This window comes from Chiloscyllium punctatum, chromosome 1 (genome assembly GCF_047496795.1).
Source record: "Chiloscyllium punctatum isolate Juve2018m chromosome 1, sChiPun1.3, whole genome shotgun sequence".
NCBI lineage: Eukaryota > Metazoa > Chordata > Chondrichthyes > Orectolobiformes > Hemiscylliidae > Chiloscyllium > Chiloscyllium punctatum.
Window position 1 is genome coordinate 39,052,224 of NC_092739.1, and position 24,620 is coordinate 39,076,843.

At 39.8% G+C, this 24,620-nt stretch overlaps 1 protein-coding gene across 1 annotated transcript in view; it reads right to left on the bottom strand.

The window, feature by feature from the left end:
- Nucleotides 1-24,620, bottom strand: part of prkg2 (protein kinase cGMP-dependent 2) — a 104,526-nt gene that overhangs the window by 42,669 nt on the left and 37,237 nt on the right. Inside the window, exons 7-12 of the mRNA XM_072593938.1 lie at nucleotides 22,474-22,551; nucleotides 14,783-14,877; nucleotides 13,156-13,224; nucleotides 12,034-12,132; nucleotides 6,743-6,890; nucleotides 1,920-2,056 (exon numbers count right to left, since the gene is read on the bottom strand). Coding sequence (XP_072450039.1) covers nucleotides 1,920-2,056; nucleotides 6,743-6,890; nucleotides 12,034-12,132; nucleotides 13,156-13,224; nucleotides 14,783-14,877; nucleotides 22,474-22,551 — 626 coding nt within the window. The remainder of the gene's footprint in view (nucleotides 1-1,919; nucleotides 2,057-6,742; nucleotides 6,891-12,033; nucleotides 12,133-13,155; nucleotides 13,225-14,782; nucleotides 14,878-22,473; nucleotides 22,552-24,620) is intronic.

Below are 24,620 nucleotides of genomic sequence, written 5' to 3' on the forward strand. Positions count from 1 at the left end.
ATGATCTTGCAAGCTGAACAAATGATACCTGTAACAACCACTGGGGAGAATGCAAATGGCTTTACAAGGCACCGTCAAGGTGCTCTGGGCCTGAAGAGCTCAGCCTCAAACTGCACCATGTCACAGGTTGGCTGACACTGATCAGCAAGGGCACATACAGAGTGGCATTGGTGGGATGACAAACACTACCATCTTGAAAAGGCACAGAGACCTTCTGCTCCAAGAGGCAACCATCACTACCATGGGCACTCAGCAATCCACAGATAGACAGAGGGTTGGACTGACACCCGCTTAGCACTGATATCCACACCCACGATGGCAACAGTCTGACCCTAGGTGGCACCAAACTGAGATTTCATGACTTCATTCAGAACTTTCAGTTCAGGACTGGATCTTGGCTGGAATTTTCGAAACCACCTTCCAGGAAACTGGGGAACAAGGAAGGAAGAGAAGTGTTAATATATGTGGGTGGCCTGATAGAGGGAGGTCATGGCATATGTGCCATGCCTGCACCTAACCATTGCTGCTGGGATTTTCCCTGCAGAGGAAGAGGCATTAAATGGCCCATTCACCTTTGGACCATCTGAAGCTTTTAGGTGGCCAGTGACTAGTCATTTCATGCCCTCTTCTGGCTGTTTAGATTGTATCAGAAATGGGAGCACTTATGTCATATGGAAAGGCTTCCAGGTAAACCCTAATGGCTTTCTTTGGACATCAGGTGCCCAATGGGGCTCTCTGCATTATGGTATGTCACCAGTGATGATTATCATTAGGAATGACGTGTAGTCCCAGCAGTGGCCACCCACGCCAATGGCAGTGCTGGGACTAGAGAGTTGTCAACCCTTTGGCTAGCCAGCAACTCTGGAAGGTGGGACTTACTCTCAAATAGGGACAGGATTCTCACCCTGAGTCATGTAATGGCCTAATGTCTTTAAAGGTAACTTGTTACTTCCAGCCGTGCAGCGGTGGGTTTGTTTAAGCCAGGGCATGTGGCCACTGCCTCTGTGTGAAATTCCCACCATTGAGTGGCTGCAGCTTGTGCTGCAATGAAAACAGAGACATTGCTCATGAAGCACTACCACCATTCCCATGTCCACAAGTGGCTATGTGTGGGGCAAGGACCCATCTACATCTTGCACCAAGATCTGTGGCATTACATCAGTGACCTTTGGATCATGTACTGTGCCCTGTTGCACCATTTGCACTGTGCTACTGCTCAGGGGCTCTTCCTCCAGCCTCTTCAGTATTTGTCAAAGGTCAATCATACACAATGCCCAACTATTTTTTGAGCCTTATTCATGTTTAATCCTACAGCATCATAAAATTTCTCCCCTAACGTTGCCATAATTGCATTGCCTATTCCTTCTTTCAGTGCTCCAATCTGATCAAAGGCCTTATTATTTCGGAAAGGCAAGGCCCACAAAGGAAATAATTAATTTATGCACAATTGATGAAACAACACATCAGTTTTTGGTTGCGAACCATAAATTGTTGTTTCCTGTCATTTCCACTGAGAAACAGGAATGACTTCGCTGACACTATTTTAAAGTACCTGTCAAAATTAAAACAGCATTTCTGTTCAAATTATAATAAAATGACTCTCGATACCGTCTCTCAATCAAATTAATAACGCGGAAAGAAACTACTGCTTTAGGATGTCAGCATGTTATCAAAATATGTTTTTAACTCAATGTTAATAGTGATCCCAGCAGAGGAGAGATCGACTCAGCATCTGGCTCTGACATATCTTTGCAGAAATAAGGAAATAGTTGTCAATTACTATTCAAACAACATGCTGGTAAAAGGTAAAACAGCCTAAGAGATGCAAATTCAAACTAAATTTTTCACATACATTACTGTCAACTCAGCAACAGAATTGTTGAGTCTTCCTGTAACCATTTTCCAGAAAAAAAACCTACCTCACAATAAATGGAGAACAAGCCTCTTCTAGAATTTTCTTCTCTGAATGTATGTGCTCCTGTTGTCTTGTGTCAACTATGTACTTTTTCTTAATGCATTTCACAGCAAAGGTCACATCTTCATTCTTCATTTTTACCTATAAAAAGACAGCAGCTAATTGCTGAGAGTTACATTCTTAAATATTTATTTTACAAGGCAATGAATTATTCATTAGATACACTGGTCAGGTTCAATAAAACGAAGGAGGTACATTCTGTTGCACTATTGTTCTTCCAGTGAAAATGAACATTTATGTTGAGCTGTGTTTTTGTCACTATTTGTTCAAAGTAATTTTAAATCCTATGATTTTCAAGAGCATTAATGAAAGCTCAAGCATAAAGAATGCTTAATATGAATTTAACAATCAAAGAGTAAAGCAAATTTATAACAAATAAACAGGAAAGATGGAATGGAAGCTTCTGACCACCCAAGAGTGAAGGTTAGAGCCATCAGCTCAGTCATCATATTTACAAACTCAGTTTTACTGTAAATACTTTCTCGGGATTCCAGGTGATTTCTGCTTTTTAACTTTTGTGGAAGTTGACCTGAACTGCCTCATAATTTATGCATTTTATCTTCGATCTCTCCAAAGTTCAGCCAAGCAAACATTTTGCGAAATAAGACGAGATCTTAATCACTTGATTAATTTTATAGCAAAGTGAACATTGGAGACAATCATTGAGGCAGGATTCAATTAACTCATTCCATAAAAGAGTAATAGTTGACCAACGCTTTTGCAATGATTTTTCAAAACTTTAAGGATTGATTTATACACTGTGATCTGCAGTGTATTACCATAACCCTTTGCTGTAACCATTTTCCAGAAAAAAAACTACCTCACAATAAATGGAGAGCAAGCCTCTTCTAGAATTTTCTTCTCTGAATGTATGTGCTCCTGTTGTCTTGTGTCAACTATGTACTTTTATAGGTAAATTTCAAAATAAATAAATTACCATTTGTGCGTACACCTTACAAGTCACCCGACTTAGAGTCATAGAGATGTACCCATGCCCCTCATAATTTTATAAACCTCTATAAGGTCACCCCTCAGCCTCCGACGCTCCAGGGAAAACAGCCCCAGCCTCTCTCGATAGCTCAAATCCTCCAACCCTGGCAACATCCTTGTAAATCTTTTCTGAACCCTTTCAAGTTTCACAACATCTACTTGATTAGGGAAATGAAAGAGTTTTGCCACTGCTGGGTGGGGGTGCGGGAGGGGTGGGGGGTCTGGTAAAATGGCATGAGTTGGTGTGGGGCTGACTTTCCAATAACTTCCTAATATTGACCAATTTTACAAGGTCCAAACAAAGGGTCAGATCATAGGTACATAAGTAATTAAGGTCACAGAGATGACCAATATGATCATAGAGCCAGCCAATTATGAATTTTTTTTTGTATCTTTCTGATTTTACCAAGGGCACACAGAGAATGACTCACTTTCTCAAACAAGTTGAAATCTGCAAGACAGCTGAGTTGTGAAGGGAAATGGTAATGATATCATAAAGCTGTGTACGGCTGAGCCCTCAAGAACAGAAGCTGTCAAATTTGGAGAGACTGCAGAAAGTGGTTGCAATTTGACATTAGACCATAAGATCAAAAGACATAGCAGCAGAAGTAGGTCATTCAGCTCATCCACTCCGCTCTGCCATTCAATCAGATCCATGGCAAACCTGATAATCCTTAGCTCCATTTTCCTGCTTTTTCCCCATAACCCTTGTTATCCTTATTGATTAAAAATCTATCTCAGCCTTTAAGATACATAATGACCAGTTTCTACAGCCCTCTGTGATAAAGAATTCTACAGGTTGACTATCCTCTGAGATAAGAAATTCCTCCTCATCTCTGTCTTAAATGTGTGAGCCCTCATTCTGAGATCTTGCCATCTGGTCCAAATTCTCACACAAGGAGAAACAACCTTTCCATATCTACACTGTCAAATTCTCCCAGAATCTTGTGTGTTTCAATAATGTTGATTTGTCATGGGCCCAACCTACTCAATCTGCCCTTAATAAGACAGTACCTGTACATATATAACTTGATTGAACTGTCTCCAGTGCCAGTATATCTCTTCTTATATAAGGGACCCAAACTGTTTGCATGTTCTCCCCGTGCCTGTTTGGCTTTCTTCCGGGTCCTCCGGTTTCCTCCCACAGCCCAAAGATATGCAGGTTAGGTGAATTGGCCATAATGTTTGGGATGTGTAGATTAGGTGCATTAGTTAGGGAAAATGTGAAGTAATAGGGTAGGGAATTGGATGTGTTACTCTTTGGAGGGTCGGTGCGGATTTGATGGGCCAAATGGCCTGTTCCCACACTGTAGGAATTCTTTAAAAATTCTCTTTCAAATAAAGGTCAACATTTCATTTGTCTTCTCTATTACTCACAGAAGTTGGATGCTTGTTTTTTGTAATTCATGGTTGAGGATTCCCAAATCCCTCTATTCCATAGCTTTCTGCAGTCTTTCTCATTTAAGCAATATTTCAACTCTTCTAGTCTTCCTTCCAAAGTGCGTAGTCTCACATTTTCCCAAATTATCAACCATCTGCCAAGTTATTTCCCACTCACTTAACCTGATCATGTCCCTCTGCAGACTCTTAGTGTCATCCTCATTATTTGCATTCCCATCTATTTGGGTCATCTGCAAACTTGGCTATACTTTGAGATATGCTAATGAAGGTGTCTCTCAAATCCATAGTAGCCACTGGAAACTCATCACAGTGGAGGTTTCTTCTCATCACAGTGGAGGTGGTTGGATCCATGTTAGGCAGGGAAATCAAGGGAATGTGGAATTCAAACAACAGACAGATTAACCATTGTTTTATTTAATGGTGAAGCAAGTCTGAACGGCTGATTGGTCTGCCTAGTTTATATGTTTATTTGCTTGTATGAGCTTCGCACAATGCTAGAACAAGAACTGATGCCAATAGGAAGTTACAAATACACAGTGACTGTAGCCTATAATGTGACATTTGCCCTCTTCTTTATGGCCTGTGGCTTATTCCAGTGATTTTCTTTTGGAGATTTATTATGTACCATTTCTCAATCAGTGACCTATAAAGGAGGTCACAGATGCCTTGTGTCATTGAGCTGACAAATATATCAGGTTCACAACATTTCAAAGCAGTCAGGCAGAAAAAGGGCAGTTAACTTTGGGACAACCTTGGCTATCAAGGCTCTGTCATGTGGGAATCCCCCTACCTTCTTACAGCCACAAGGATTGCCATTTAATGCCCACTAAAAGACCTCAGCCCCCTGCCACTTTTATCGACCCAGCACTGGGTGGGATCTTGCCATGCAGGGATCATGACAACAAAACCTGTGCCAGCTGTCTTTGGTCTCCCGTGGCTCCCTTGTTTCCTTGTTTAAAGGGCTTCAATACCTGTTTGACTGTCCCAGCATTGAGAAGGGGATATTCCACTGACAGTCATTCCACTGCCCTTGCTGTTCACCCCCTTACACCTCCACTTTTCCTCATAAGAATCCTTTCCTTACCATTTCAAGGGGCAGCATGGTGGCTCAGTGGTTAGCACTGCTGCCTCACAGCACCAGGGTCCCAGGTTCAATTCTAGCATCGGGTGACTGTCTGTGTGGAGTTTGCGCGTTCTCCCCATGGGTGCTCCGGTTTCCTCCCACAGTCCAAAGATGTGCAGATTAGGTGAATTGGCCATGCTAAATTGCCCATAGTGTTAGGTACACTAGTCAGAGGGAAATGGGTCTGGGTGGGTTACTCTTCAGAGGGTTGATGTAGACTTGTTGGGCTGAAGGGCCTGTTTCCACAGTGTAGGTAATCTAACTTTTTTTTCATTACGGCTTGAAATAATTATAACAAGGCACTTTAGCTTAATACAATATTTTAAGCCTTCTTTTAGTTTCTCAGCCTAGAATTTCACTTTAAATCTGAACACTTCATCCATTAATTAAAGAAAATAATTTCCATCTAGTGCCCGATGTAGACTGCTATATCTCTGAATTACGATTCAGAATTCTCTGCTTGCAGCTTCACTATGATTCTGCATGGTTTTCGCCAGTTTCTTTGACATTTTAGGATGTTGAGGACTTGTAGGCACTACCAGGCTTAATTTCACCTCATAGAAATGTTAACCAGATGTAGATTATATCCATCCATGTGTAAATCCATAGAAATAGTCTTAGGGCTTCATAATTAACTGGCCAAACCATACTTTGAGAAATGTATTCACTTTGAACGTTACTTCTTGAAAGACATGTGTGCTTTGTAAATGTAGAGAAAGCGCTGCAACTGCCTAAGTAAGTGAGCATTAAGTGAAAGTTAGAGAAGTTTAAATGTTTCAATAGAAGTTATATTTATTAGGTGACATTGTGAATAAACCTTGATTATTACCGCAAATGAAGTAAGTAATACAATAGTGTGGACAATAAACAAATCTATGATTTTTATTTTTTTTTTAATCAGTGTTGGAACTAACTGACATGCATCTTGCTTGCTACAAGACCAAGCTGAATTTCTAAGATTGGGAGATGAAGCCAGTTGTAAGCAAAATTTAAATAAAGCACCATCACTGCAACAGTAATAAAAATCAATGTGGCTGACGCTGAGTTTCAACCACAGAACAAAATGGCTGTAGTATATAATCAGCCAATTTTGCAATGTATCAGATTTTCTATTCTATTCTCATTCATACTAAAGAAAATTGGGCCAAGTGTACGTTGAACTGTCAATTCACAAATACCAATATCACCCCTATATGTTTCTGGTAATTAAAAATGTGCAATATCATATTTTCTACAGGAGGAAATCTTCTTACCAGCTCAACTCTCCCAAATCCACCTACTCCCAAGGTAGTGATGATCTCAAGGTTCCTGAAAGGGGATGTTGATGAAAATGTGGCAACTTTCTCCTTCAACCGAATCATCTCCAAAGAGATTTCTGCCCCTTGTACATGCGTGGATATTCTACATGGAATCAGATATTTACAGTATGTGAACTGACGCCAAACCCCTCATAACATTTTAAAGAAAAAGTGAAAGAACAGATCAAAAGGTGGAGGGATTGCAAGGAAGATTGCTGAACAAACAGATACAGGTTTGTGTTCTAAGCATTTAAATTCATACAGCAGTCTGAATAAAGTTTCTCAGCTATAAGTAGAAATTTCTAATAGGTACATGCCGTACAACATGAGCAGGAGTAGGGCAGGACTGGGAGTTAAAAATTCCCAATTCCAAAATATTCAGTGTGCACAATGTAAGTGAAAATGAGGGTTGGCAGTACTAATTAAAGATTCCATTCTGGCATTTGACTATAACAGAAGCTTGATAGGGAAAAGTTGAATCTGTTTGGTTAAAGTTTACATTTAAGAACAAGGTGGGGATTTTTACTCCACTGAGCTTGATATAAATCACAGTATGATGAAAAGAATACAGATGAAAGGAAACACAGATAAATTCAAGAAAAGCAAAATAACATGTATCATAGTTATTTTAATTATCCAGTGATATATTGGAATAACAGGAACGTTCCTGGCAAATAAAGGAAGTATTCTTCATAGAACTGGTTTTCATAGAACATTGGTGCCAATACAGCATTCCTACTCATTTCAGAAGATAGTGAAAAACCAGTTAAACCAAAGAACCTGTCATTGGTAGTAAGCTTCTTAAGGCCATGAGAATAAATTAATACCTAGTTTTGCAAGATATACGATTAAGCCATGGAAAGAGTGTGAAAAGGCTAGACCATCAGTTATCTATTATACTTCTGTCTGTTATTAATCATCTTAGTCAATAAAAAGATAAACTGAGCATGGATTATAACACATGTGTGGTGCTGAAAAAACACAGCAGGTCATGCACCATCCAAGGAGCAGGAGAATCAATGTTTCAGGCAGGAGCCCTTCATCGTGATTCCTGATCTCAACTCTGATCTCCAGCATCTGCAGTCCTCACTTTCTCCATGGATTATAACAGACAGTGCAATCAATACTGCTTGTTTAATGCTTTTTTAATCGTAATATGCTGTATATATGGAAGACCAGATTAAAATACCATTCTTTTGAGACAGTTGAATTATCTCAATAAGATCTGAGTCAATGAAGGAGACTTAGAATTTCAGATCTATTATTAGGTATCTTTGTTTCACATAGGGTTGGGAGAATGCCGATTAATGAGAGAATCATGTATATATAATAAGTGGTGCTGCGTGTCTTTTTCACATTCCAACCTTCTGTCTGTTTTAATTCTAACTGGAGCTGGTAAATCCCTGGATGCAGATCCTACTAGAAGTTTCAACTATTTTATCTCCAGTTCCTTCACTTCCTGTGAAAATACATGAGATCTCTGCTCAGCCGCATCACTCTAGTAATCTGTTGCTGAGATAAATTGCTCAACGCACAGGGAAATGAGAATATATACCTACACAGTACACCTTTATGATATAATACAACAGATTCTCAATGTGATGTTTTATAACTGAATTTTGAGATGCTTAGAAAACTGCAGAAATCTACTGGAGCATGGTCTCTTTCTTATGGCAGTGCTAAATTACTACAGAGACATTCTAATTAGTTTTGGAGACTAAACATGGTCCCATAATTAATGTTCGGAAAGTAAAGAGCAGGATGCAAAGAATTTGTACAATAAAACAACAGTAACAGAGTACCTGTGATCTCTTTTGGCAAATGGAATTGGTATACAATACACAAAATGAGTATGTTTTAAAGAGGGAACTTCAAATAAACATATCATATGCTTCAATCAAACTATAGATATCACGCCTGACCTTTATGACACATGAACAAGCTGACTTTATACTAGAAATGTGCACAATGTGACGGTTTGATTTTTGTTGTCAGGTTTTAGAAGGATTTACGTCAATACTTTAATGCCTTGGGAACACAACCACAATAGTAGATGTTCAAAGCTGTCACTGCGTCAATTGACAATCATTTGCTCTTCAGGCCAATTACCTGTAATTACCTGTTAAATATTACCTTGCACTAGTCATAATGTCCAATGTTACGTTTAACAAAAAGTTATGCAAAGAAGCTCCACCCTAGTGTCAGTGGGTACGTACACCTGTCACTGTGGAACTCAATGTACAGATTAAGTTTGACCTTTCATTTGTCATGAGTTGGCTAATCTCAGCCATAGGTAGGTAGAAGAACACAATGCACTCCTTTGGCAAAAGAGAAGGAAACCCAACAAATACCAACACTCACACATCTACAGATTCTCTAGCTGCTGCAACTTCAGGTTGCATTTATATAGCTGATTTCAAATAATAAAATATTCCAAAGCACTTCACAAGAAGTTTCCCAAACAAACGATGACACCGAGCTACATGAGGAGACAATAGGTCACGTAATATTTAAGGAATATTTTAAAAGATAACAGAGGAAAAAGAGGAGGGCATTGAACAGGGGATTCGAGTGTTTAGGACTCAGATTGTTGACAAGTTTGCCATCCATTGTGGACCAAATTAGAGCCAGGAATGTGCAACAGACCAGAGTTCAAACATTGGAGAATTGTAAGAAATAAAAACAGGAAGTGTTGGAGAAACAGCAGGTCTGACAGCATCAGAGCAGAGATAAACACAGCTAATATTGCACATCCAATGATTATTCTTCACAACTGGGATTGTAAGGCTGAAGGAGGCAACAAACACTAATAGGAGAAAGACCATGGCAGACCTTTGAGAGCAAGGATGAAACTTTTAAAACAGGACTGTTGCTGAGAAGGGAGCATTGCAAATCAGCAATCACAGGGGTAACAATGGATAATGGTTAAGGGTTTTAACAACATATGATCTGAGATGGGAGTGGGGACACAGGATGTTATGAACATAGAAGTAGGTCCTAATGATGATAGAGAATATTAAGGCTAGAATTCAACTCAGGTGCAATTAGCAAGCCAAGCTTGAATACAGTCTGCTCCAGCCTCTGTGGCCAGGGAGGAGGATGGAGTTGTTGGTTTTGCTGTGAATTGTTATGTGCATGAAACTGGACCAGGAGCACATGCACATGTACATTGTTCCTGACCAGTGGTTGCATCAAAAGAATTGAACCATGGTTCATGTATTTTTGATGTTGCCTTTATCAAAGTTATTCACCCTGAACAGACAACCAGATCAACAAGAATCATAAGGGCTGAGATCAAGTCTTGCCAAATTATAATGTTTTTAAATAATACTGAGCCCAAACATCGAGGAACTTTACAATCTATGCCATAACAAAGCAAAAGTCAAATATTATTCACTGCTTCCTTCCTTCTCTCCTTTCCTCCCTCACTCAATCATTTCCTCCCTCATTCAGACGCTTCCTCCTTTCTTTGACTTGATTGGTTAACCCCTTCATCACCTGACCCTTGCCTCCTTCTCTTATTAAATCAATGTTTCCCTCCCTCATTCGATCTATGCCTCACTCTCCCATCAGATCATTACCTTCTTCCATCACCTGATCGCTATCTTCCTCTCCTGCTGAAAACTGCTTCCTTCCCTCCCTCAACCGATTGCTGTGTTCTACCCTTTCATGGTCACTTGCCCTCCACTTTGTGACTCCTGCAAGCCAGTGAAAGCAGGGAAGGGAGACCGAGAAGCAGTGTTCTGATCAGCCGAAGGACTGTCTCAGCAGATCCTGTGCACAGAGGCCACTTAACTACTTTCCCAGTTTTCTCTCCATTTATAACACTTTTTTTTATTTCCTGCCTGTGTTTGTTTATTTGTATGTGACTGAGTGTAAGGGCAGAACTTATAAAGAGGATAAGAATTTTAACGAGTTGAGTTATATCCTGGTGATTCATAATAGCTTGCCTGTAATTAAACTCTAATTACTTATAATTCTTGTTAAGTACAGAAACCTGGTCCAATCTTTATGCCAATTTGGATCTAAAAGATAGGTGAATTAGGGAATTTTGCGTATTTTAAAATTTTTTTAACTTACTTGGCAACCCCAGGAATAGTATGGCTTGATTTCCATTGGGCTACCACAGTGAGGCAATATAAGGACAATGTTCTATTTTATGAAAAGTGTAATTGACTTAAAATGACATAATAAATGTTATACTCATGTGCTGCTATCATAAATATTTCTTTCCACAACCAGGATTTTACTTGAGCTGTGAATACTTCACTACATAATTCCAATGTAGGTAAAGGCGCCAATCTCATACCCTCATTAGAAAGAGATGACTTGTAGTGAGTTTAACCTGAGGGTCACTATGCCTCAGGTGAGGTTGAGAAGGCAGGGCCTTTATGGCAAGCCTCAGCCACTGCAGGAGTTGAACCTATGTTGTTGGTATCAATCTATCTTGCAAGCCAGCCATTCAGCTATTGAACTAATCAACCCCAAAGTGTAAAGAGTGCTGGCAGCATTGAGCACAGCTTGAAAGAACAACAAGAGTGGGACAGTCGCTCAGTGGTTAGCACTGCTGCCTCACATCACCAGGAACCTAGGTACAATTCCACCTTTGGGTGACTGTCTGTCTGGAGTTTGCACACTTTCCCTGTGTCTGTATGGGTTTCCTCCCACATCCAAATAACTGCAGATTAGGTGGATTGGCCATGATAAATTGCCTATAGTATCTAAGGATTTGCAGGCTAGGTGGAGTAGTCATAGTCATAGAGTCATAGAGATGTACAGCACGGAAACAGACCCTTCGGTCCAACCCGTCCATGCCGACCAGATATCCCAACCCAATCTAAATAACCGTAGGGTTACAGAGACAGGGTAGGTGGGTGGTCTGAGTGGGCTGCTTTTCGGAAGGTTGGTGTGGATCGATGGGCCAACTGCCCTGTTTCCACAATGTAGGGATTCTATGAAGAGTGGGATTTGAACTCATGAGTGTTGCAGTTCATGAACTCTCATGTAGACATGCAAAACTTTCTGTAATGATACAGTGACAGAGCAGAAGCAGCTTCTAAAACATTTGTCCCATGATTTATACCATAACAATTCATGCCAACATATTTATCTTCTTTAGAAGGTCATGCTTATCAATAAAAATACATGACTTACCAGTCCTAAATATTTAAAATACTGAAACAGTGTTAAATATTTGTAGTTCTTCTTTGCTACTGAAAATGTTATTGAGGCTAATACTAACTCACCCAGCATGTCTTTTCTCATCATCTCTAGTCAACTCTGCTACGTAACCCTGAAGGTAGTTCTGGAGTTCATCAAATGTTCCGACCGTTTGATTGAATGTTCTGTAACATGTAACAAGACAAATGATAGAAAGCACAAGTGATCCCATTGATCTGAACCTACTACAGCAAGTCAGAAATGCTGATTAACAAAAAATACAAGATCTCCAATATGTTTGACAGATTCTGTTGGAACAACCAGAGTCAAGAACAGGGGAAATTCAGAGTACATGCATTTAGAATAACATGTAGACATGTGTTATTATAAAATGTTTGTAAAGTAACACTGGTACTTCCTTCCTTAAAGGAAGGTATTAAATTCATTTATCTCACAGAATCACGCATCGAAGAAGGCCATTCTTCTGTCACCCCTTATTTCAAAGACTGTGTAACCCACAAATACAAGTGTCACATTCTCAACACTCTGAAAGAATTATCATTGACAGATGCACTATAAACATTACCCACTTATATCAAAATGTGGCACAAAATGTCTTCACTCTGGATATTCCTTAAAGCTTGTTATTTTTACATCATTCAGAAAAAAAGTGACAATGCTCCAAAAACAAAATAAACAGCATTTCATACCAAAAACTTAAGTCAATAAAGCTAAGTACATTCCTAATTTTATATATGCTCAATGAAATTAATGATAGCTGCAAGTCTTGTAGGAAAGTTTGCAATTCTCAAGGAACCCTCATGAACCAAGCACTTTAAGCGCAATTGTTTATTTGTTGTATTGTGTGCATCGTACTTTCAAATTATTTGTCATTACTTGGAACAATCACTCCTTTGTGCTAATTTTTGCAACATTTTATTACCAGGTATCATAATTCATTTAGTTTCAGTTCATGTTAAGAAAGATGTTTTCAAAATTAAGACACTGGCATCATTGGCAAGGTCAGCCTTTATTGCCCATATCCTGCTGGCCTTTGAGGAGGTGATGGTGAGACAACTTTTAGGAATGCTGTGGCCTTTGTTGCAAAGGTGCTGCTACTTACAACTAACATGCTGAAGGGGTTTTCACTAAAGTTGCGATCATTCAACTGAAAAAGAGCTTAGTTTACGGATATCTGTAACACTTACTCTCTATCTATCACAAGGCATTCCACATTGTTTTCATCAGCAATTATATTAGCTGACCTCACATCATCACTGAGAAAAAAAATCAAAAACATTTTAGTAACACATCAAACACTGCTTTGCAATACATTGCAATCTAGCATCCTGGCAATTTAACTCTTGTGTCTTCAAACAAAATAATATATGCACAGGGCAAAGCTTTCTCACACACATACAGACTTTCTTAGGTGGTTCAGATTGTCAACTTGTTTAACTAGGTTATCTATTCTCTGGGATGAGTAAATCCTTCAGGTAGCTCTCCATAGAAAAGGTGAATGTATGTGTGAATTAATGTGGGTGAGTTTGTCAATCAGACTCCCAGCAGGATTATAAGCCTAAACTGAAGAAGGGGTGACAGAAGTTCCCATATTTTCTGAGGCACGTTTCCAGTGAGTGCAGCTCCCTGATGAGAATGCAGAATCTGTGGATTTACACATTTGGGAAGATGCTGATAAGCACTTTGAGATCTGCAACATGGGAGCTGTGACTTACAGTTTGAGCCTTTTCAGTCCCTTTCTGTCCTAGTCCACGTATAGTATGGTGGTGGTTGTCCCAAAAGAAAGGTATCTCTATCTTGGACAGGGTCCAATTTGAACTGAGTAAGAGATTTATGAACTCAGCCACTGATCCAGGAGTAAGGCCAAGGGGATTTCATCTCTCAGATCTCATTTAAATACCAGTCTGGATTGAAAGTGGCAGATAATCAGAGGCTGCTCAGCAAAACCAGGGTAAGTGTTGGGATCAGCAATCAGAGCAGTCTCTCAATCAAGGTTAGGGGAAGCAAGTTAACATGTAGGAATACAAAGCTTTCTGCCTAGAGCCCTGAAGAGTGAACATAGATCCGCACAGAAAGTAAAAAGAAAATTGCCCAATGTCCATTTGGAAAAATGATGTCACAGTCCCTTACTATGGCCAATGCCATTACTATTTGCTCAGTCAAGCAAGAGTGTGGGCTATTTCATTTACCCACTTGTCTGGTTTCTCCCAGTCAGGTAAAAATAATATCATTTTACAGCAGGGAGACTAACTGAGGCTAGCTGCAAACATTACAACAATATCAGAAACACTGCTGGTACAAATGCTACCCATAGGGTTACTTGAATGTGGACCATTTATTTTTTTTTCTTTCTGAAGGGCTCAAACAAACAAACAGGTTTGTGACAAAATTATTCTAGTATCCAACGTTTTAATAACTACCTCACAACAATTTTTTTAGAATTCAATTTTGCACCACAGTGGAAAACTGATGTCAAAGAAATCCATCAATTGCAGAGTTTTTTTTAAGCCTTCTATTGAGTTAAATGAAAATTAGGCAATTTTCACAAATAACAGCTGTGTACCTGGCTGGAAAACTAATCTAGCGAGAAAAACAGTGAGAAAATTAATCTCACTAAAACATATTATAGATGATCTATGAGTTGCTGCTTGAATATTGGCATTGAACACTGTCAGACTATACACCTTACAATTCATCTTCCAAAACTGTAATAAAAGTGTCTGTCATTAATGTGCCAGGCATTTCAGGATAGCAAGTCCTCTCTTTTTCTCAAAAATGGTTGCTGAGTTAAGACATTCTTTTCAGTAGTCAAACCTGATTAGAGCTTTTTCTCCAAAGTAATCCCCTCTCTGAAGGACTTTGATCAGCTGAGGCTCTATATGGTATTCAGTGCTCTGTGTGACTTTCACCTAAAACCAAAGAGAACACTGTTAGAGATTTAGAAAAATCATGGAACAGACATCATTCACAGAACCAACAATTAATAGTTTTTCAAAAACTTTGAGGGTAATTTTAACATCTAAAGGAGGACAAAAATAAGCAGGAAACCCACCCCCAATCCATCTTCAATCAACCCAATTCTGGATATAATGAAGGTAGGTCAAGGGTCAATTAATTTTACTTATACTAGTTAGGAGGCTACAAGCTTCCATATCAACTCATGTTACATAAAATCTGTAACAGAAATGACAGTGGCCAACCATTATCCATGTAAGCACTGCTTCATTAAATCCATGCATTAGTACTCACAGAATGTGTACAGTGATGATCAGTTGGTTCTACATATTGTCAGAACTCGAACAACTGCCAAAGGTACTTACAGCATGAAACTATGGGACATGGAATTGTTTTCTTCCCTAGAGGTCAATTATTCATTAAAGTGCTGTTTGGCGACAGAGTGATTGAAATGGTTGAGTTTAAGAGAATTGGTAATAATTTCAGGTTAGCAAATTGTATTCTTCTGATCAATTTGGTAGTTATTGTTAATCAGGTTTTGTAACTCCACTGAGTTGGTTGTCCCACATTCTGTTTTAAGTTACCCACCCTTTTAATACATTATCTCAATTATCTTTATTGTTTCAACTAACATCAGCATTGATTAGATTAGATTAGATTAGATTACTTACAGTGTGGAGACAGGCCCTTCGGCCCAACAAGTCCACACCGACCCCGCCAAAGCGTAACCCACCCAGACCCATTCTCCTACATTTACCCCTTCACCTAACACTACGGGCAATTTAGCATGGTCAATTCACCTAACCTGCACATTTTTAGATTTTTAGATTGTGGGAGGAAACCGGAGCACCCGGAGGAAACCCACGCAGACACGGGGAGAATGTGCAAACTCCACACAGTCAGTCGTCTGAGGCGGGAATTGAACCCAGGTCTCTGGTGCTGTGAGGCAGCAGTGCTAACCACTGTGCCACCGTGCCACCCGCAAAGTGTCAATTTTGTCAAATTTTATCGAAGGTCTCAAATCATCCCAAACTCGACTCAATGTGTACCATGCCCTGTGGCACTCCTCTCATTCAATGCTAACCTGATTCTCCCACTCACCGAGGTGGAAGTATCCACCACTGCCGTGATAACCTGGGATCCCTGGCCTGAGCACCATTTTTAAATGGTCACTATAGCCTGGTCAAGCACTGCTAGTCTGGAGCCAACAGAACACACAGATCTCTCTGATTTTAAAAGTTTTCCCATTTTCTCATCATTAAAAAAGAAATCTGTTTTCTATTTTCCTACCAATGTGGATAACATCAGACTTGTCCAGATATGCCATAAGCTATTTGCCATTCACTCAATATGTCTACATCCTTTGAAGCCTCCTTCATCCTTCTCATTGCTTACCCTCCCACTAACTATATATCATCAGCAAAGCACCATACAATACTTCTATGCACGTGTCCTAAAAATGTTATAATTCTAGATAACTTAAAGTAACAATGAAGCTGAAACTTCCTGTGACCAAGAAAGGAAGCTACTTAATCCACTATTGGTTTCAGAGTGTTCTATAAGCAATAGCAGCATCAACCTGCCAAATTAAATCCTATGCAGACATGACAATTGGCAATCTTTACTCAGTACCTTATCTTAATGTGGGGCACAGAGTTCCTTTATTGTACTGTCAAGGTACCCTTTTTGTACTCAGGGAGCTAATAGATCAAAACAATTGGGTGTGCGTGGTCTGAGCAGAGTAACACCAAGGGTAGTAGCAGCTTTATAAACAGACAAATTCTGTTTAGACAATAAAAGCTTTGTTCTTTTCTTTCAAAAATGTGATTTGTTATATTGGTGATTTATTAAAAATAACAGACTTTAGCATGTGGACGGTACAATGTGTAATCAGATTAAATGTGATGTGACTAAAGAAAATGAACCAATTGAAAGGGAGATGTAATGCTTTTAAAACATCAATTTGTTAGCACTTGGAGCTACTGTTGAATTATCTATAGAGAAAACCTAATGTAGAGAGCAACATTTGCTGAGCATTGACCAAACCTACCCACAAGTCAAACTGAAATCAATCACTCAACCCACCAACAAATTTCAGACAGCGAGAAATCTAGATTTTAGAAAACGTTTAACTCATGGAAACCACAGGACACATGGCATTTTATAGATTCTTACCACGATTAAATGGTTTAATAAATATATGCTGTCAAATGGGTTTTCTTGGACTGGGTATTTGTTCCTACTTGCTTCCATCATCAGCGAGTTGAGCTCAAAATGCCAACTTCCTCATGCCTTAAACAGTTTCTTACGCCAATGCCTGAATAGTTGTTACTGAATGTGTCCCCACTAATCATGGCTATTCATTGGCTGGAGATGGATGGGATTTTTTGTCCTTTACTCAGGCAGAAGTCCTGCCTCAATGAACTGTTTGGACAGCAGCTCATTGGTTCCTGGAGCACTGGGGCAGCAACAGTCAGATCTGGGACCAGAAGCAGCATCCAGTTTCTAAATCCTGGAGTCTAAATTGGGGAGGTGCATGGTAAGGCGAGTGCTTGAGTGTGATGTGTGTCTTGATGTGAAGCCTCGGGGGGAGGGAGCACATAGAGGAGAAGGAAGGACAGACCTGGCTGGCTGGGAGCTGGAGATACTGGGAGTTGTAGGACACACCTGATATGCAAAGGAGATCCCTAGGGCACCTTTTATCCCAGTTAACATGCACTCCTTCTCCTCCACACAGCCTCTAAATTCTGCCACTTCTGGGCTCTAATTGCTGCCTGGGTTAATGTGCCACCCAAGGTCTTTTATTTGCCCCATAACATTATAAACTGGTCAGTGAGGGTGGTGGGTGAAGAAGAGCAATAAGAAATCCATTCGGTGAAGTCTATGGTCCATCTCCACCTAAAGACCTGGGAGATTGTTAAATTCACTGTGTTAAATGGGATGGATTCCAAACAGACCTAACAACCTCAGGCTTCTGATTCACGAGACACTAGATCATCATCATCAGCAGAATTGTACTCAAACATAATGTGCAAACTCATATTCCCCACTCAACCATTGCCAGTAAACTAGGGTATCAATTTAGAATCAATGGGAAATGCAGAAGGGCAGGTCAGGAGCAGCACAAGGTAGATGTAAAAAATGAGGTGCCAACCTAGTGAAGCTACCAAATAGGACTACTTACAGCATAGGCAGCAAGTGCTGGGCAGTTTTATAACCAATCATTCAGTGCTAAACACTGTAGCTCTGTCATTTTCAATCATAAATGGTGTTGGACAATTTAACAACTCAATGAAGGAGCAGGGTCCACAAACATTCCCAATCTTAATGTTGGGGATTCCAGTACATCAGTGCAAAGAGTAAGGCTGAAACACTTCCAACAACCTTCAGCCATAAGTGTTGACTAGATGAGCCATCTTAGCCTCCTCCAGAGGTCCCCAGGTCACAGTTATCAGTTTTTGGCCAATTTGATTCAGCCAATGTGAAATCAAAAGATGGCTGAAGACACTGGACAGATTATGCACTTTGAGGATATTCCAGCACTAGGACTGAAGCCGCGTGTTCCAGAATATGCCACATCTCTAACCAAACTGTTCCAGAACAACTTCAACACGACAATATGAAACATTGCCCAGGTACATCCTGTTTATAAAAGCATAATAAAACAAAACCAGCCAACTACAGCCCCATCAGTCTATTTTCAATCATGTGCAAAGTGACAGAAGCTGTCTTGAATCGTGCTATTATTGCAACCCTTGCCTAATAATAACTGGCAGGTTGATTTCAAACTGCGTTTTGTCCAGTCACTTAACTCCTCACCTCATTGCTGCCTTAATTCAAACATGGACAAAGAAGCAGAGAGGTGGGGAAACTGATTGCCTTGAAATCGAGGCTATGTTGGAAATAATGGGGCATCAGGGAATCCTAGCAAAACTGGAATCAATGGAAATCAGGAGAAAAACTTTCCACTAGTTGGAGTCATAGCTAGCACAAAAGAAATGCTTGTAGTTGTTGGAGGTCTCTTATCTCAACTCCAGGGCATCGTTACAAGAGCTCCTCAGGATAGTGTCTTTGGCCCAAACACCTCCAGCTACTTCATCAATTACTTCCCTTCATCATAAGGTCATAAGTGGGGATGTTTGCTGATTATTGCACAATTTTTAGTACAATTTGCAATTTCTCAGATACTGTAGTAGTCTGTGCCCAAATACAATAAGACCTGGATAATATCCAGGTTTGGACTAAAAAGTGGCAAATAACATTCACACCCAAGTGCAAGACAATGACCATCTCTAACAAGACAGAATCTAACCACATCCCCTAATATGTAAAGATATTGCCATCATTGAATCCACCATTATCAACATCCTGGAGTTGCAAGAAACAGAACTGGACTAGTGATATAAATACAGGGGTGCACAGAGTAGGTGAGAGATATGAATCTTGCAATAAGTCACTCACCTCCTGACTCCCCAAAACATATCCACATCTACAAGGTACAAGTCAATACAGTGATGAAGTATTCTCCAACAAAACTCAAGAAGCTTGAAACCATCCAGAACCACACTGTCCACTTGACTGGCACCGCCTCTACAAATATTCAGTTCTTCCATCAATGATGCTCAGTAGCAGCAGTGTCTACCACTTGCGAGGTGCACTGCAAACATTCACTAAGGCACTTTAAAAAGCACCTTTCAAACCCACAACCATTTTTACCTAGAAAGACCAAGGCATGGGAACATCACTGGCAAGATGTCTTCCAAGCTACTCTTATCCTAATGTGGAAATATACTGCTGTTCCTTCAATGCTATTGGGTCAAAATCCTGAGTTTCCCTCCTTAACAGAATTTTAGGTGTACCTACACCTAATGGCAGTTCAAGAAGGCAGCTCACCACCAACTCCTCAAAGTCAATAAGGAATAGATAATAAATGCTGGCCTGAATCGAAGAGTGTGGTGCTGGGAAAGCACAACTGGTCAGGCAGCATCCGAGGAACAGGAGAATTGATGTTTTTAGCATAAGCTCTTCATCAGGAATGGGAGATGGCTCAAGGGGGCTGAGAGATAAATGGAAGGAGGGTACGGCTGGGGGGAAGGTAGCTGAGGATGCGATAGGTAGACGAAGCTGGGGGTGAAGGTGATAGGTCAGAGAAGAAGGTGGAGCAAATAGGTAGGAAGGAAGATGGACAGGTAGTACAGTTCAAGAGGGCTGTGCCGAGTTGGAAGATTGGATCTGGCATTAGATCAAGGGAGGGGAAATGAGGAAACAGGTGAAATCCACATTGATCCCATGTGGTTGGAGGGTCCCTAAGCAGAAAATGAGGCGTTCTTCCTCCAGGCGCTGGGTGGTAAGGGGTTGGCGGTGGAGGAGGCCCAGGACCTACATGTCCCTGGTGGAGTGGGAGGGGGAGTTAAGGTGTTCAGTCATCGGACGGTGGGGTTGTTTAGTGCGTGTGTCCTGGAGATGTTCTCTGAAGCATTCCACAAGAGAGCGTCCTGTCTCCCCAACGGACACAGTAGATGATGTGTTTGGAAGTACAGGTAAATCTCTGTCGAATGTACAAGGATCCTTTGGGGCCATGGAGGAAGTAAGGGGGGAGGTGTGGCCGCAGGTTTTGCATTTCTTGCAGTGGCAAGGGAAGGTGCCGTATGTTTTTGGCGAGTTGGTGGGGTGTGTGGGCCTAACAAGGGATTCGTGGAGGGAATGGTCTTTACGGAACGCAGATGGGCTGGGGAGGGAAATATATCCCTGGTAGTGGGGTCTGTATGTAGGTGGTGGAAATAGTGGAGGATAATGCAATGTATCCGGAGGTTGGCGGGGTGGAAGGTGAGGACCAGGGGGGTTCTATCCTTGTTGCGGTTGGGGGGTGGGGGCTGAGGGCGGAGGTGCAGGAAGTGGATGAGATGTGCTGGAGAGAATCATTGACCACATGGGAGGGGAAATTTCAGTCTTTGAAGAAGGAGGCCATTTGGTATGTAACCAGATGCTGGCCCTCGCAGTGACACCCATATGCCAGGGATGAATAACAAAAAACAGAGATGTAGCACAATTCTCTAAATAGAGCATTAGATTTCTCTTATATTTTGAAATTTACTTTATTTTAAAAGTTATTTTATTTACCACTGTAACAATTCATAATATCTCAACTTTCAGATTATAACTCTTTAAAACGTGTTTGCTGATAGGGAAAACACTGCAGAATCTAACTTGAGTTTTAACATTATTTCCTATGGAAATTAACTTTTCACTTAAAGACATTTGATGGAATGTCTTCAGGAATATAGCCACAACGTTAAGTGAGGATTTCTATTCATGGTTACAGCGCATGTCTGTACCTATGGAGCCACCCACTCAGTTGAGGTGGTAAAAAATCAGAGCAGGATCATATTATATCAAACATCTTCAGGTTCTTCAAAATATGAAAGGCATTAACATATAAATGCAAGTTGTTGTTTTGAGGCCAAGTTGAAAAGGCTAGAAAAATGTTTCAAATTGATTATGACTTTAAACCAACCTATGAAAAATAAATATTTTGACATAATTTGATGATAATGGCTTTTTCAATCAAAATAAAATTCAGCAGTGGAAAATAAAAAGCTTAAATAGCTGTTTTAACTGAAAGAAAAGAAGTGCTATAAATGTGCAGGATACTACTCAGTATCAGAAAAATAAAGCTGAATTAATACTTCAGGGAGGTGCCTTTATCAGAAAACTTGTTTCAGAGAATGTACAACTCAGTAGAGGAATATTGAATATTTTGTATCCTTTACACCCGAGACTGACAACTTAATAAATTGTGATTTACAATCTTGCACATTAAACTGATCCATCTATCTATGAAATATTTACTACCTTTTTCCTTCCTGTCTTTAAGAAAATCATCTGAAACTCATTGATTTTTGAAACTCCGACCAACATGCACAAAGGAGAGCAATAATCTGAGAATTTCAGACTACTAGATGTATTGTCTGACTAATACTCTGGATTGAGGACAATGCATTTGTAAATGTGGGTTTTGCCTCCAGCAATGTTAAGGCTATTCCTTTTAAATTAAAAAAAGGTTTGGACAGCATTTGCTTTTAAGGATCCAACAGATGTTTACCCCAGCTGACCATTATATATAATTATTACATTCATGCACACTTAAGTATCTGGGCTAGTATTAGTGTATTCAGTCTCAGTAGAAGAGCATGTTTCAGATAGAATGTCATGCTTCAAGTGATTCCAGTTAAGATGGAGTATGCAGTCTTTATACCCTTACATAACATGCTATGACACATAGATGATTATATCACAAGCATATCTCTTAAAGGTATACTGTGTCTCTTAAAAGTAACCATGATGTAAAGATGCTGGTGTTGAACTGGAGTGGCTAAAGTCAGAAGTTACATGACACCAAGTTATCGTTCAACTGGTTTATTTAAAACCACAAGCTTTCGGAGTGCTGCTCTTTCGTCAGGTGAAGCTTTAAAAAATACTGACATACATAATACAACAGGAATAAGATTTAGGTTCCGACTGAATGTATCTACTAAGATTGTAAATCTTACCTTTCCATTTGCCAAGATGAAGAAGGTACTACCCTCTTCACCTTCCCGGATAATGTAATCTCCTTTATCATAGTATTCCTGTGCGAAAATAAAATCTTTTGTTACTTATTCCATATCTGCCATACTTTCAATGTTCAAGATGGTTTGTATTACCTGGGTCTGAAAAGATTAAGGTCTGGGGATGTTTGAATAGCACCGCCCATAATGATGATAATAAAAATACATGCCAAAGAAACTTGGATAATGCTTCATCTTATCTTTAGCAGAGTAAGGTATGATCTATAAAGCTGTGCATTGTTCCTTAATATGTTAAAAAAAATCGTTACTGTTTTAGCTGAATGGAAGCCCAGTAATACATTCAAAAGTAGACTAACTGCCATGCAACATGAATGTGAAACCGCATTGTTTGACCTCCTGGTAAACGTTGTTCCAGGTCCTATACCACCAAGTTAGCATCATAACCTATTTATTTATTTGATTTTTTAAAAAGTGTTTTATTTACTTATTTGATTTATCATAGAAGCGAGGACATGTGTGCAACCCTTCAGTAAGCCACTTAATACCACAACTTATTGCTGGTAATATGGAGTCTTGGCATAATCTCCCATAGTTTTCTGGTCACTGTACAAATGCTGGATACCAACTGTCCAGCAGGAGTATGAACACTTGAGTTCTGTAATTCCTAATTCTGGCACAGCATAACTGGGCCTCAGTTGCTTACTGGGGACAGATCTGCAAAAGCTCACAAAATCTAGGATACATAAGTACCTTTCTGAGTCTCTTTAAGGTTAATCTTAAGAGAATCTTCCACAATTTTCATAAGGTTTCATTTGCCATTCTGCCCTTAAAGTTATTTTACCTGCAAGATTAAGTTTACCTTTCTCATCCATTCTGTTGTCCATGTTTGAAATAAAATCAAGTCCTTTCTCTTGCCAAAATTGCCTGTTACAATTTCCAATTAATTCCCTTCCCCAGGCTGTTATAACTTGCCATTAGATTTCTTACATCCAGAGCTCATTTCCTTGCAGCGCTGAATTTTCTTGCTGAAAACCAGCCATTTGTATGATATTTCCAAATATAGAGCAGGATTTGCGAGGGAAATAATATTGAGTTTATTATTCACACCACTATTACTGCATACATTGTCCAGCAATTTGTGAAGAAACATCCTCATTGTGAATTGTTATGAAATTCTGGATGATTTGTACCATTCTACTGTTTGTTCCACAACAACAGGAGCTCCCTGGTCTCTACAAGTTTCAAGGAATACTACATTTGCATAGTAAACATAAATTAACTTTGTAAAAATTATAGTGCAAAGACACTTAATGATGAGATTTATGTATATTATGGCAATGCAAGTTAAACTGTCTGGCCAAAACATTTGTTGATGTGAGGAGGATGGTGGGGGATTTTGTGCAACAGAAAATTGGTTAGCTCAAGGATCCAGTTAGGGTGTAACAGCTTTGCCAGAAATGCCAATTAGCTATTCTAAATTTTGATTTAAGCCCCCACAATTGGACAAATATGTACCGACAACACAGATGAGATAACTGAGATTTTCATGTGTTGAGCTGAATGAAAATACGACAGTAGACCAACATTTTGCCAAATTTTCTCCTGCCTCCATTACTGGTAAGCATTCCTCCAAACACCTGCTCCATAGGAAACTCAACAATATCTGGGAAAGTGTTCATATCTTCACCTTGGAGTTGGGTGTAACCTGTCTTCCCATCTTCTGGCCCAAGAAATTTTCAATGAAATTGGCAGACCAGAACAGGGACAGAAAATATAGCAGCCAGAAACTGTGAGAATGGTGAAACCACAATAAAACTGGCATCAAAGGGCATCTTCAGCTTTACATGCCATTCTTCCAGAAGTTTCTATGATTACTACACTATATATATAAGAACAATCATGCAGAAATAATAAACAGATAAAGATATTCTCATCATCTTAATACTGAACTGCAATTTTAGCTGGAATAAAAGACTATGAACAGTTTTAGACAGCACATATACTGGCTATGCAAATTTATGGGGAACAGGCATCAGAAAAAGACCTAGGATGGAACTTTATCCAGAAGCAAAGGCTTCAGTGGAAGCCCTCCTCCACATGATCAGAAAGGTTTGTATGTCATGATTGTC